Below are 13387 nucleotides of genomic sequence, written 5' to 3'. Positions count from 1 at the left end.
GTTTGATGTGTTTGATGTGTTTGGTACCATTCCATTGATTCCATGTGTTTGATGTGTTTGGTACCATTCCATTGATTCCATGTGTTTGATGTGTTTGATGTGTTTGGTACCATTCCATTGATTCCATGTGTTGGATGTGTTTGGTACCATTCCATTGATTCCATGTGTTTGATGTGTTTGATGTGTTTGGTACCATTCCATTGATTCCATGTGTTTGATGTGTTTGGTACCATTCCATTGATTCCATGTGTTTGATGTGTTTGGTACCATTCCATTGATTCCATGTGTTTGATGTGTTTGGTACCATTCCATTGATTCCATGTGTTTGATGTGTTTGGTACCATTCCATTGATTCCATGTGTTTGATGTGTTGGATGTGTTTGGTACCATTCCATTGATTCCATGTGTTTGGTACCATTCCATTGATTCCATGTGTTTGGTACCATTCCATTGATTCAATGTGTTGGATGTGTTTGGTACCATTCCATTGATTCCATGTGTTTGGTACCATTCCATTGATTCAATGTGTTGGATGTGTTTGGTACCATTCCATTGATTCCATGTGTTTGATGTGTTTGGTACCATTCCATTGATTCCATGTGTTGGATGTGTTTGGTACCATTCCATTGATTCCATGTGTTTGATGTTTGTTGATTCCATGTGTTTGATGTGTTTGGTACCATTCCATTGATTCCATGTGTTTGACGTGTTTGATGTGTTTGGTACCATTCCATTGATTCCATGTGTTTGATGTGTTTGATGTGTTTGGTACCATTCCATTGATTCCATGTGTTTGATGTGTTTGGTACCATTCCATTGATTCCATGTGTTTGATGTGTTCGATGTGTTTGGTACCATTCCATTGATTCCATGTGTTTGACGTGTTTGATGTGTTTGGTACCATTCCATTGATTCCATGTGTTTGATGTGTTGGATGTGTTTGGTACCATTCCATTGATTCCATGTGTTTGGTACCATTCCATTGATTCAATGTGTTGGATGTGTTTGGTACCATTCCATTGATTCAATGTGTTGGATGTGTTTGGTACCATTCCATTGTTTCAATGTGTTTGATGTGTTTGATGTGTTTGGTACCATTCCATTGATTCCATGTGTTGGATGTGTTTGGTACCATTCCATTGATTCCATGTGTTTGATGTGTTTGATGTGTTTGGTACCATTCCATTGTTTCAATGTGTTTGATGTGTTTGATGTGTTTGGTACCATTCCATTGATTCAATGTGTTGGATGTGTTTGGTACCATTCCATTGATTCCATGTGTTTGATGTGTTTGATGTGTTTGGTACCATTCCATTGATTCAATGTGTTGGATGTGTTTGGTACCATTCCATTGATTCAATGTGTTTGATGTGTTTGGTACCATTCCATTGATTCAATGTGTTGGATGTGTTTGGTACCATTCCATTGATTCAATGTGTTTGATGTGTTTGGTACCATTCCATTGATTCAATGTGTTTGATGTGTTTGGTACCATTCCATTGATTCCATGTGTTGGATGTGTTTGGTACCATTCCATTGATTCCATGTGTTTGATGTGTTTGGTACCATTCCATTGATTCCATGTGTTGGATGTGTTTGGTACCATTCCATTGATTCCATGTGTTTGATGTGTTTGGTACCATTCCATTGATTCCATGTGTTTGATGTGTTTGGTACCATTCCATTGATTCCATGTGTTGGATGTGTTTGGTACCATTCCATTGATTCCATGTGTTGGATGTGTTTGGTACCATTCCATTGATTCCATGTGTTTGATGTGTTAGGTACCATTCCATTGATTCCATGTGTTTGATGTGTTCGGTACCATTCCATTTATTCCATGTATTTGATGTGTTTGGTACCATTCCATTGATTCCATGTGTTGGATGTGTTTGGTACAATTCCATTGATTCAATGTATTTTATGTGTTTGGTACCATTCCATTGATTCCATTCCAGCCATTACAATGAGCACATCCTCCTGTAGCTCCTCCCACCACCCTGCTCTGACACACACGGCAACAGTAGAACCCGATCCTCATCATTCAGTATGCGTGGAACAGAGCAATGTCAGAGCCTTAACCCTAATCCCCGAGCAAAGCAAGAGAACACCCTATCATTACCTAACAGTAGCCCCATGTCAGAGCCTTAACCCTAACCCCCTAGCAAAGCAAGAGAACCCACCTATCATTACCTAACAGTAGCCCCATGTTAGAGCCTTAACCCTAACCCCCTAGCAAAGCAAGAGAACCCACATATCATTACCTAACAGTAGCCCCATGTCAGACCCTTAACCCTAACCCCCTAGCAAAGCAAGAGAACACCCTATCATTACCTAACAGTAGCCCCATGTCAGACCCTTAACCCTAACCCCCTAGCAAAGCAAGAGAACACCCTATCATTACCTAACAGTAGCCCCATGTTAGAGCCTTAACCCTAACCCCCTAGCAAAGCAAGAGAACCCACCTATCATTACCTAACAGTAGCCCCATGTCAGAGCCTTAACCCTAACCCCCTAGCAAAGCACGATAACCCACCTATCATTACCTAACAGTAGCCCAATGTCAGACCCTTAACCCTAACCCCCTAGCAAAGCAAGAGAACACCCTATCATTACCTAACAGTAGCCCCATGTCAGACCCTTAACCCTAACCCCCTAGCAAAGCAAGAGAACACCCTATCATTACCTAACAGTAGCCCCATGTCAGAGCCTTAACCCTAACCCCCTAGCAAAGCAAGAGAACACCCTATCATTACCTAACAGTAGCCCCATGTCAGACACTTAACCCTAACCCCCTAGCAAAGCAAGAGAACACCCTATCATTTCCTAACAGTAGCCCCATGTTAGAGCCTTAACCCTAACCCCCTAGCAAAGCAAGAGAACCCACCTATCATTTCCTAACAGTAGCCCCATGTTAGAGCCTTAACCCTAACCCCCTAGCAAAGCAAGAGAACCCACCTATCATTACCTAACAGTAGCCCCATAATAGAGCCTTAACCCTAACCCCCTAGCAAAGCAAGAGAACCCCCCTATCATTACCTAACAGTAGCCCCATGTCAGAGCCTTAACCCTAACCCCCTAGCAAAGCAAGAGAACCCCCCTATCATTACCTAACAGTAGCCCCATGTCAGAGCCTTAACCCTAACCCCTTGTTTAAACACAGTGCAGAGTCCACACTCTCTGGTGGAGAAACCCACATGCCCCAGCTCTCCCCTCACCTTATCCTTCCCCCTCTTCCCTTTAGTCTCCTTACCAGGTGTGAGCGACGGTGAAGCGCCGACGGTGGCGGATCCCCCCCTTGTTGACCATGAGCTTGCGGAAGAAGCGTGGGGAACTGCGGGGGGACAATTTGGGCGACATGGCGCCCCTCTTCCCCCCCTGGCCAGTGTTCAGCTCCAGGTGCATGTGTTCTTTAAAGGTGCGGATGCATCCGGAGTCAGCGTCTGGAGCACTCAGCTCGTTGGACGACATGCTGATGAATGGATGGGGAATTACTGTGGAATATTTCAGATGGACCCCTCTCGATTTCGATATTTCTCTGTCCTTTCTTTCGTTATTTATTTTGCTGTCTCTCGCAGAGGCTATGCCATGCATAAGCAGGCAGAGCTGAGGGCTGGAGGGAAGCAGAGGAATTGAGGCTAATACACTAACACACAAATTCCTGCTTCCACAGTGTGCGTGGCTTTGCCTCCGCTCTCTCTCTCTCTCTCTCTCTCTCTCTCTCTCTCTCTCTCTCTCTCTCTCTCTCTCTCTCTCTCTCTCTCTCTCTCTCTCTCTCTCTCTCTCTCTCTCTCTCTCTCTCTCTCTCTCTCTCTCCTCAGCTTCAGGGATTAGCAACCTGCAGATTCAGAGTCCTCTTTCCCTCTCTCTAAGGCAGCACAGTTCTCTCTCACTCCCTTTCTCTCTCTCTCCCTCTCGCTCTCTCTCCAGTCAGTCTTCCTCAGAGGGCAACTAGTCCTTCTTCTCCAATCCTGTTCATTAGACACTGGTAGAGGAGTCTTGGTCACAGCAGAGTCATCCTTCCTTCCAGAAAGAAGAATACTGCTCCTGTGCTCTCTACTGTTCTCCCCCACCTCTCTCTCACTCTTTCTCTTTCACTCTCACTCTCTCTCTCTCTCTCTCTCTCTCTCTCTCTCTCTCTCTCTCTCTCTCTCTCTCTCTCTCTCTCTCTCTCTCTGTCTCCTGTGGGTCTGCCTGTCGGTGCGTGTCTATAAAGTGCACACCCGAGCAGCCCTCCCTCTCTGCCTCTCTGCCTCCCTCCCTCCCTCCACACTCACAGTCCATTCAGTGTAGAGAGCTGCTCTGCTCTTTTCCTCTAATCAACGGCTACCCTCCTGGAGAGGCAGACTCCCTCGTCTATCTGACAGCTACTGTAGTCCATGGCTAGGTCCCCCTCACCGCACCAACACACTTACACACTCTCTCACCCGCACACAGAGAAGGACAGTGGTTTGAGAGGCTATCTGCTCAGCTGGGAGGCAGAGGCACATGCTCCACTGTTCATTCAGAATAAACATGAGGGGCGCAGTGTAAGCATGCAACCCACACCAGGCCACGCCCCCCCTGAGCTCTGATTGGCTGCTGGTTATTTTGAGGACAGGCAGGCAGACGCAGGGACAGGTTGCCATGTTTCTTGGTGATGTGGCTGAATTATGATGATCATAATAAAGTGACCTTTTGCAGCTCGGAGCAGATCGAGTCCAGAAACAGATTTGTTTTATAGAAAAAGGAAACGGATAGGATTCTGTTTCAACCCCTCTAGTAACAAACTGTATAGCCTAGTCTGCATAGTGACACATTGACACAGTACATGAAGGACACACACACACACACTATCAGAGAACATTCCATTACAATCTATGTATGTCATTGACAATTAGACAGCCATGTAATCATAATTACAGTAGCGTGGAGGAGATCTAACCATGGCATTACCCCCCACTGAGACCAGACTACTGAGGGAAAGAGACAGAGAGAAAGTGGAGAGGAGAGAGACAGAGAGAGAGACAGAGAGAGAGAGAGAGAGGGGAGAGACAGAGAGAGAGAGAGAGAGAGAGAGAGAGAGAGAGAGAGAGATAGAAAGGGGAGAGGAGACAGAGAGACCGAGAGAGAGAGCAAGACAGGGGAGAGAGAGAGCAAGAGAGGGGGGAGAGAGAGAGAGAGAGAGAGAGAGAGAGAGAGAGAGAGAGAGAGAGAGAGAGAGAGAGAGAGAGAGAGAGAGAGAGAGAGAGAGAGAATACTAGTGATTTAATATGATCTCTATGTGTGGAACCATAGAATGAGGAATTAGAATACTAGTGATTTAATATGATCTCTATGTGCGGAAGCATAGAATGAGGAATTAGAATACTAGTGATTTAATATGATCTCTATGTGTGGAACCATAGAATGAGAAATTAGAATACTAGTGATTTAATATGATCTCTATGTGTGGAACCATAGAATGAGGAATTAGAATACTAGTGATTTAATATGATCTCTATGTGTGGATGCACCAGAGAGATAGATACAGTTGTTGTATCACTCTGGTGGTTCCACCACAGTCCCTGTCCAAAGTGTTAAACCCCTCTATAGCTGTGTCCTCCTGTTAAGCAAAAGCTATGGGAGATCATAACCCCTAGTGGTGTTGCTGTATGTATCTCTGTGTTCAATCACATATCTCTCACCTTCCCTCTTCTCCCCACCATCCTCTCCACTCCCGGTTCTTCTCCTGATGTCTAAAAGCTATGGAAGGCCAAACACCATAACCCTTAGTTTCACTGCACCTCTCTGTTTTATTCCAAAATGCTTTATATCCATTTTCAGACATTTTGGTAAATTCTCTTTTATTGTTTAAAGAAATTATAGAAGAGACTGGTGTGTTTTCTAACCATCTAATCATCTACAGTGCCTTGCGAAAGTATTCACCCCCTTTGGTATTTTTCCTATTTTGTCTTGCAACCTGGAACTAAAGTATATTTGAGGGGGGGGGGTTGTATCATTTGATTTACACAACATGCCTACCACTTTGAAGATGCAAAATATTTTTTATTGTGAAACAAACAAGAAATAAGACAAAAAAACGGAAAACTTGAGCGTGCATAACTATTCACCCCCCCAAAGTCAATACTGTAGAGCCACCTTACGCAGCAATTACAGTTGCAAGTCTTTTGGGATATGTCTCTATAAGCTTGGCACATTTAGCCACTGGGATTTTTGCCCATTCTTCAAGGCAAAACTGCTCCAGCTCCTTCAAATTGGATGGGTTCCTGCTGGTGTACAGCAATATTTAAGTCATACCACAGATTCTCAATTGGATTGAGGTCTGGGCTTTGACTAGGCAATTCCAAGACATTTAAATGTTTCCCCATAAACCACTCGAGTGTTGCTTTAGCAGTATGTTAGGGTCATTGTCCTGCTGGAAGGTGAACCTCCATCTCAGTCTCAAATCTCTGGAGGACTGAAACAGGTTTCCCTAAATAATTTCCCTGTATTTAGCGCCATCCATCATTCCTTCAATTCTGACCAGTTTCCCAGTCCCTGCCGATGAAATACATCCCCATGATGCTGCCACCACCATGCTTCACTGTGGGGATGTTGTTCTCAGGGTGATGAGAGGTGTTGGGTTTGTGCCAGACATAGCATTTTCCTTGATGGCCAAAAAGCTACATTTTTGTCTCATCTGACCAGAATACCTTCTTCCATATGTTTGGGGAATCTCCCAAATGCCTTTTGGCTTATTTGTTTCTTTAATAAGCAATGGCTTTTTTCTGGCCATTCTTCTGTAAAGCCCAGCTCTGTGGAGTGTACGGCTTAAAGTGGTCCTATGGTCATATACTCCCATCTCTGCTGTGGAACTTTGCAGCTCCTTCAGGATTATCTTCGGTCTCTTTGTTGCCTCTCGGATGAATGCCCTCCTTGCCTGGTCTGTGAGTTCTGGTGGGCGGCCCTCTCTTGGCAGGTTTGTTGTGGTGCCATATTCTTTCCATTTTTTTATAATAGATTTAAAGGTGCTCTGTGGGATGTTAAAAGTATCTGATATAGTTTTTATAACCCAACACTGATCTGTACTTCTCCACAACTTTGTCCCTGACCTGTTTGGAGAGCTCCTTGGTCTTCATGATGCAGCTTGCTTGGTGGTGCCCCTTGTTTAGTGGTGTTGCAGACTCTGGGGCCTTTCAGAACAGGTGTATATATACAGTGCCTTGCGAAAGTATTCGGCCCCCTTGAACTTTGCGACCTTTTGACACATTTCAGGCTTCAAACATAAAGATATAAAACTGTATTTTTTGTGAAGAATCAACAACAAGTGGGACACAATCATGAAGTGGAACGACATTTATTGGATATTTCAAACTTTTTTATCAAATCAAAAACTGAAAAATTGGGCGTGCAAAATTATTCAGCCCCTTTACTTTCAGTGCAGCAAACTATCTCCAGAAGTTCAGTGAGGATCTCTGAATGATCCAATGTTGACCTATATGACTAATGATGATAAATACAATCCACCTGTGTGTAATCAAGTCTCCGTATAAATGCACCTGCACTGTGATAGTCTCAAAGGTCCATTAAAAGCGCAGAGAGCATCATGAAGAACAAGGAACACACCAGGCAGGTCCGAGATACTGTTGTGAAGAAGTTTAAAGCCGGATTTGGATACAAAAGGATTTCCCAAGCTTTAAACATCCCAAGGAGCACTGTGCAAGCAATAATATTGAAATGGAAGGAGTATCAGACCACTGACTATTTTGTGTATGTCCATTACATGAAATCCAAATAAAAAATCTATTTAAATTACAGGTTATAATGCAAAAAAATAGGAAAAACACCAAGGGTGTGAGTACTTTTGCAAGGCACTGTAATCATCACTTTCTGGTGTCATTTCAGAGACAAATAATGCTATATAACCCCCTCACTATCAGAGAAATATGTAGTACTGCTAGGTTTTACACAGTCAAATATTGTTGTTTTTTTAACTACATTTGGTATAAAGAAATGTACAAATGATACATTTGTGGCACTGAAATGCGATCTGTATGTAAAAAAGTTACATTTGACATATTAGTCATTTAGCAGAGGATCTTATCTAGAATGACTTACAGTCAGTGTCTTCATCTTAGCTAGGTGAGACAACCACATATCACAGTCAAATAAGCTGGATATGAACATTCCATTCAAGCTAAACAATGGCAATATAGCTTTTTGCAACAACACCCATTTAAATATACATCTAAAATCTCTGAATTCAAAATCTGAGAACAGTCATATTTTACAGTAGGGGGAAGCAGGCAGGGGAAGCTTTAGTGAGAGGTTGGGGGCTAGCGAGACTGGGGGATGAAGGGGAAAGGCAACGGGAGGCTAAGTGAGATGCTGGGGGTAAAGGATGAGGAGGCAAGGGTCTTATAAAGGAGGCAGTGAGGAAGGCGCTATAACGAGAGAGGAGGGAGGGAGAGGGCTGAGAAGAGAGGCAGGGGGCTGAGGAGAGAGGCAGGGGCTGAGGAGAGAGGCAAGGGGCTGAGGAGAGAGGCAGGGGGCTGAGGAGAGAGGCAGAGGGCTGAGAAGAGAGGCAGGGGGCTGAGGAGAGAGGCAGAGGGCTGAGAAGAGAGGCAGGGGGCTGAGGAGAGAGAGGCAGGGGCTGAGGAGAGAGGCAGGGGCTGAGGAGAGAGGCAGGGGCTGAGGAGAGAGGCAGGGGCTGAGGAGAGAGGCAGGGGGCTGAGGAGAGAGGCAGGGGCTGAGGAGAGAGGCAGGGGGCTGAGGAGAGAGGCAGGGGCTGAGGAGAGAGGCAGGGGCTGAGGAGAGAGGCAGGGGCTGAGGAGAGAGGCAGGGGCTGAGGAGAGAGGCAGGGGGCTGAGGAGAGAGGCAGTGGCTGAGGAGAGAGGCAGGGGCTGAGGAGAGAGGCAGGGGCTGAGGAGAGAGGCAGGGGCTGAGGAGAGAGGCAGGGGGCTGAGGTGAGAGGCAGGGGCTGAGGAGAGAGGCAGGGGGCTGAGGAGAGAGGCAGGGGCTGAGGAGAGAGGCAGGGGGCTGAGGAGAGAGGCAGGGGGCTGAGGAGAGAGGCAGGGGCTGAGGAGAGAGGCAGGGGGCTGAGGAGAGAGGCAGTGGCTGAGGAGAGAGGCAGGGGCTGAGGAGAGAGGCAGGGGGCTGAGGAGAGAGGCAGGGGGCTGAATGAGGGGAGGCTCAGTGAGAGGTCTGGAGAGTAGGGAAGTAGGGGGAGGGAGGCTGGGGAGATCTTGTGTCACTCAGGGTCTTACATAAAGTCTCTCTCTCCCTCACAGATGAGTGAACACAGTGAAGGAAGACACCCTTCTCCCCTGGTACAGATACAGCTCTCGCTGTAGAAACACCTAGCTGGCTGTCCATTCAAAAAGAAAAAAAGAAAGAAAGAATGAAAGAAAGAAAGAGGAGGGAAGCAGAACAGAGCCCGGGCTCAGAATAATCCCGCTCTCTCTGACGTTTTCTGGGAGCTCAGAGATTTTTCCCTGGGTGCTTAGGAGAGCAGAATGTAATTCCATTAAAATAACAACTCAGCTTTAAAGCCTTAAACTGAACCTGACAGATGTTCACCTAGCTTCATAAACCATCTTTAGACTCCCAGGTAGTAACACACGCTATAAAATAACCTGTCACTAGACAAAATGGCTGTTGTAAGTGAGATAGATGAGCAGCCTTGACAATGAACCAACCAGATCTACAGGAAGGTACAGTAACAACTCTGTAAGTACAGTGTGATGCAATTACAATACTGGCACTGTTGAAAGTACACTCAGCAAGATCACGTCATCATACATAATGGGTGACTTCCTGTGCTCAAACAATATAGCCAGAATTGGCTCTTTGCCTCCTGATTGGCTCGGCGGTCTAAGGTGGTGCACAATTGGCCCAGCGTGGTCCGGGTCAGGGGAGGGTTTAGCTGGCTGGAATGTCCTTGTCCCATCGCGCTCTAGTGACCCCTGTGGTGCACTGGGCGCATGCATGCTGACACGGTCGCGAGGTGTAGGTGTTAACCCCGACACCTTGGTGCGGCTGGCTTCCGGGTTAAGTGAGCAGTGTGTCAAGAAGCAGTGCATCATCTGCAAGGTCGTGTTTTGGAGGATGCATGGCTCTCGACCCTCGCCTCTCCGGAGTCCGTACGGGAGTTGCAGCGATGAGACAAGAAAAACTACCAATTGGATATGACGAAATTGGGGAGAAAAAGGAGTAAAAAGTACCTTGGGAAGAGCCACGGAGCCAATGTTGTCTGCTGGTATAAAGTCACCTTGTCGTTTGTGATGATGTTATCTTGATTAGTGTACATCTTGATGACATCTAAGTGTCATCTTGATTAGAGCGTCATTGTCATTACCACCACTATCATCTCCCTTCCCTCTCCACCATCTGTCATGTTTTGTCATATATTGTCTTGTCATTATGCTTTCCCTTCTGTTCGTTTCCCCCTGCTGGTCTTATTAGGTTCGTTCCCTCTTTCTATCCCTCTCTCTCCCCCTCCCTCTCTCACTCTCTCGCTCTCTCTTCTCTCTATCGTTCCGTTCCTGCTCCCAGCTGTTCCTATTCCCCTAATCAATCATTTAGTCTTCCCACACCTGTTCCCGATCCTTTCCCCTGATTAGAGTCCCTATTTCTTCCTTTGTGTTCCGTTCCTGTCCTGTCGGATCCTTGTATGTATTGGTCACCGTGCTGTGTTTGTGTATCGCCCAGTCGTGTCGTGTTTCCCTCAGATGCTGCGTGGTGAGCAGGTGTCTGAGTCTGCTAGGTTCAAGTGCCTTCCCGAGGCTACCTGCTGTTCAAGATCGAGTCTCCAGTCGGTTCTCGTCATTACGAGTGGAAGTTGTGTTTTTTGATTGTATTTTACTTTACTGGATTAAAGACTCTGTTTTCGCCAAGTCGCTTTTGGGTCCTCATTCACCTGCATAACAGAAGGATCCGACCAAGAATGGACCCAGCGACTATGGATTCTCTCTACTCTACTCTCGAGTTCCAGGGAGCGATGCTCGGCAGACACGAGCAGGAATTGTCTGATGCTCGGCATGCCGTTGAGACCCTGGCCGCTCAGGTCTCCGACCTCTCAAGACAGTATCAGAGTCTTCGTCTCGTGTCACCAGCTACTTCCGGTTCTTCCGAGCCTCCGGAACCTAGGGTTAATAACCCACCTTGTTATTCTGGGCAGCCCACTGAGTGCCGCTCCTTTCTCACCCAGTGTGATATCGTGTTCTCTCTCCAACCCAACACATACTCAGAGAGAGAGCTCGGATTGCCTACGTCATATCACTCCTTACTGGTCGGGCTCGGCAGTGGGGCACAGCTATCTGGGAGGCAAGCGCTGAGTGTACTAACAATTATCTGAACTTTAAAGAGGAGATGATAAGGGTTTTTGATCGCTCAGTTTTTGGGAAAGAAGCTTCCTGGTCCCTGTCTTCCCTATGTCAAGGTAATCGATCCATAACGGATTACTCAATAGAGTTTCGCACTCTTGCTGCCTCCAGTAACTGGAACGAGCAGGCGTTGCTCGCTCGTTTTCTGGAGGGACTCCACGCTAAGGTTAAGGATGAGATTCTCTCTCGGGAGGTTCCATCCAGCGTGGATTCTTTGATTGAACTCGCTATTCGCATTGAACGACGGGTAGATCTTCGTCACCGAGCTCATAGAAGAGAGCTCGCGTTAACTGTGTCTCCCCTCTCTCCGACACTACCGTCTTTCCCCACTGACTCAGGTGTTGAGCCCATGCAGCTGGGGGGTATTCGCATCTCAACTAAGGAGAGGGAACGGAGAATCACCAACCGCCTCTGTCTCTATTGCGGTTCCGCTGGTCATTTTGTCATTTCATGTCCAGTTAAAGGCCAGAGCTCATCAGTAAGCGGAGGGCGACTGATAAGCGCTACTAGACGGTCCTCTCCGTCAAGTACATGTACTACTTTACCGGTCCATCTATGCTGGACCGGATCGGCAGCATCCTGCAGTGCATTAATAGACTCTGGGGCAGAGGGCTGTTTTTTGGACGAAGCCTGGGCGCGGGAACATGACATTCCTCTCAGACAGTTAGGGAGCCCACGGTCATGTTTGCCTTGGATGGTAGTCCTCTCCCCAGTATATTATATGAAACACTACCTTTAACCCTCACTGTATCTGGTAACCATAGTGAGACCATTTCTTTTTTGATTTTTTGTTCACCTTTTACACCTGTTGTTTTGGGTCATCCCTGGCTAGTGTGTCATAATCCTTCTTTTGATTGGTCTAGTGGTTCTGTCCTTTCCTGGAGCGTTTCTTGTCATGTGAAGTGTTTAATGTCTGCTATTTCTCCTGTTTGTTCTGTCCCCTCTTCTCAGGAGGAACCTGGTGATTTGACAGGAGTGCCGGAGGAATATCATGGTCTGCGCACGGTCTTCAGTCGGTCCAGAACCAACTCCCTTCCTCCTCACCGGTCGTATGATTGTTGTTCTGATCTCTTTAAGAAGCGTTTTGCATCCGCTCCTATCCCTGTTGCACCTGACGTCACTAAACAGTTTTTGTTGAGGTTGACGCGTCGGGGGTGGGCGTGGGAGCCATTCTGTCCCAGCGCTCCGATACTGACGATGGGGTCCACCCTTGTGCGTATTTTTCTGCTTCTGCTCCTGGTCTTGCTGGGTCTCAGTCTGTTCCCTGCCATCGCATCTCTCCTGTTCTTGTTCTGCCCTTGCTGTGTCTCAGTCTGTCCCTAGTTGTTACTCTCCTGGCCTGTTTGGTCCTGTTTGCTCTAAAGTTTTCAGTTCTCTACCCGTGTCTCATTTTTTTTTTTAGAGTAGTACCCTAGTTTCCCTTTTTTTCGTTTTTTCGTTACGGTCCTGAGGAGAGGAGTTGGGTTCTTTCTCGGGACGTGCTGGACCGTTTGATCTATGATTTCCTCCGTTGCCGCCAGTGTTCCTCCTCGAGAGCGCCAGGAGGCGCTCGGTGAGTGGGGGGTACTGTCATGTTTTGTCATATATTGTCTTGTCATTATGCTTTCCCTTCTGTTCGTTTCCCCCTGCTGGTCTTATTAGGTTCGTTCCCTCTTTCTATCCCTCTCTCTCCCCCTCCCTCTCTCACTCTCTCGCTCTCTCTTCTCTCTATCGTTCCGTTCCTGCTCCCAGCTGTTCCTATTCCCCTAATCAATCATTTAGTCTTCCCACACCTGTTCCCGATCCTTTCCCTGATTAGAGTCCCTATTTCTTCCTTTGTGTTCCGTTCCTGTCCTGTCGGATCCTTGTATGTATTGGTCACCGTGCTGTGTTTGTGTATCGCCCAGTCGTGTCGTGTTTCCCTCAGATGCTGCGTGGTGAGCAGGTGTCTGAGTCTGCTAGGTTCAAGTGCCTTCCCGAGGCTACCTGCTGTTCAAGATCGAGTCTCCAGTCGGTTCTCGTCATTACGAGTGGAAGTTGTGTTTTTTGATTGTATTTTACTT

General features: G+C 46.7%; 1 protein-coding gene across 3 annotated transcripts in view; it reads right to left on the bottom strand.

The window, feature by feature from the left end:
• pde4ba (phosphodiesterase 4B, cAMP-specific a) overlaps window positions 1–13387 on the bottom strand; it is a 360826-nt gene that overhangs the window by 203228 nt on the left and 144211 nt on the right. Inside the window, exon 1 of one of the 3 annotated variants that reach the window (XM_046300225.1) lies at window positions 3254–3699. The exons of the other annotated variants lie outside the window; for them this stretch is intronic. Coding sequence (XP_046156181.1) covers window positions 3254–3594 — 341 coding nt within the window. The 5' untranslated portion in view covers window positions 3595–3699. Of the gene's footprint in view, window positions 1–3253; window positions 3700–13387 lie in introns of those variants that run through there. 3 annotated transcript variants of the gene reach the window in all.

The sequence above is a fragment of the Oncorhynchus gorbuscha genome, linkage group LG15 (genome assembly GCF_021184085.1).
Source record: "Oncorhynchus gorbuscha isolate QuinsamMale2020 ecotype Even-year linkage group LG15, OgorEven_v1.0, whole genome shotgun sequence".
NCBI lineage: Eukaryota > Metazoa > Chordata > Actinopteri > Salmoniformes > Salmonidae > Oncorhynchus > Oncorhynchus gorbuscha.
The sequence above is the reverse complement of the archived record's forward strand: the minus strand, read 5'-3'. Positions and strand labels throughout refer to the sequence as shown.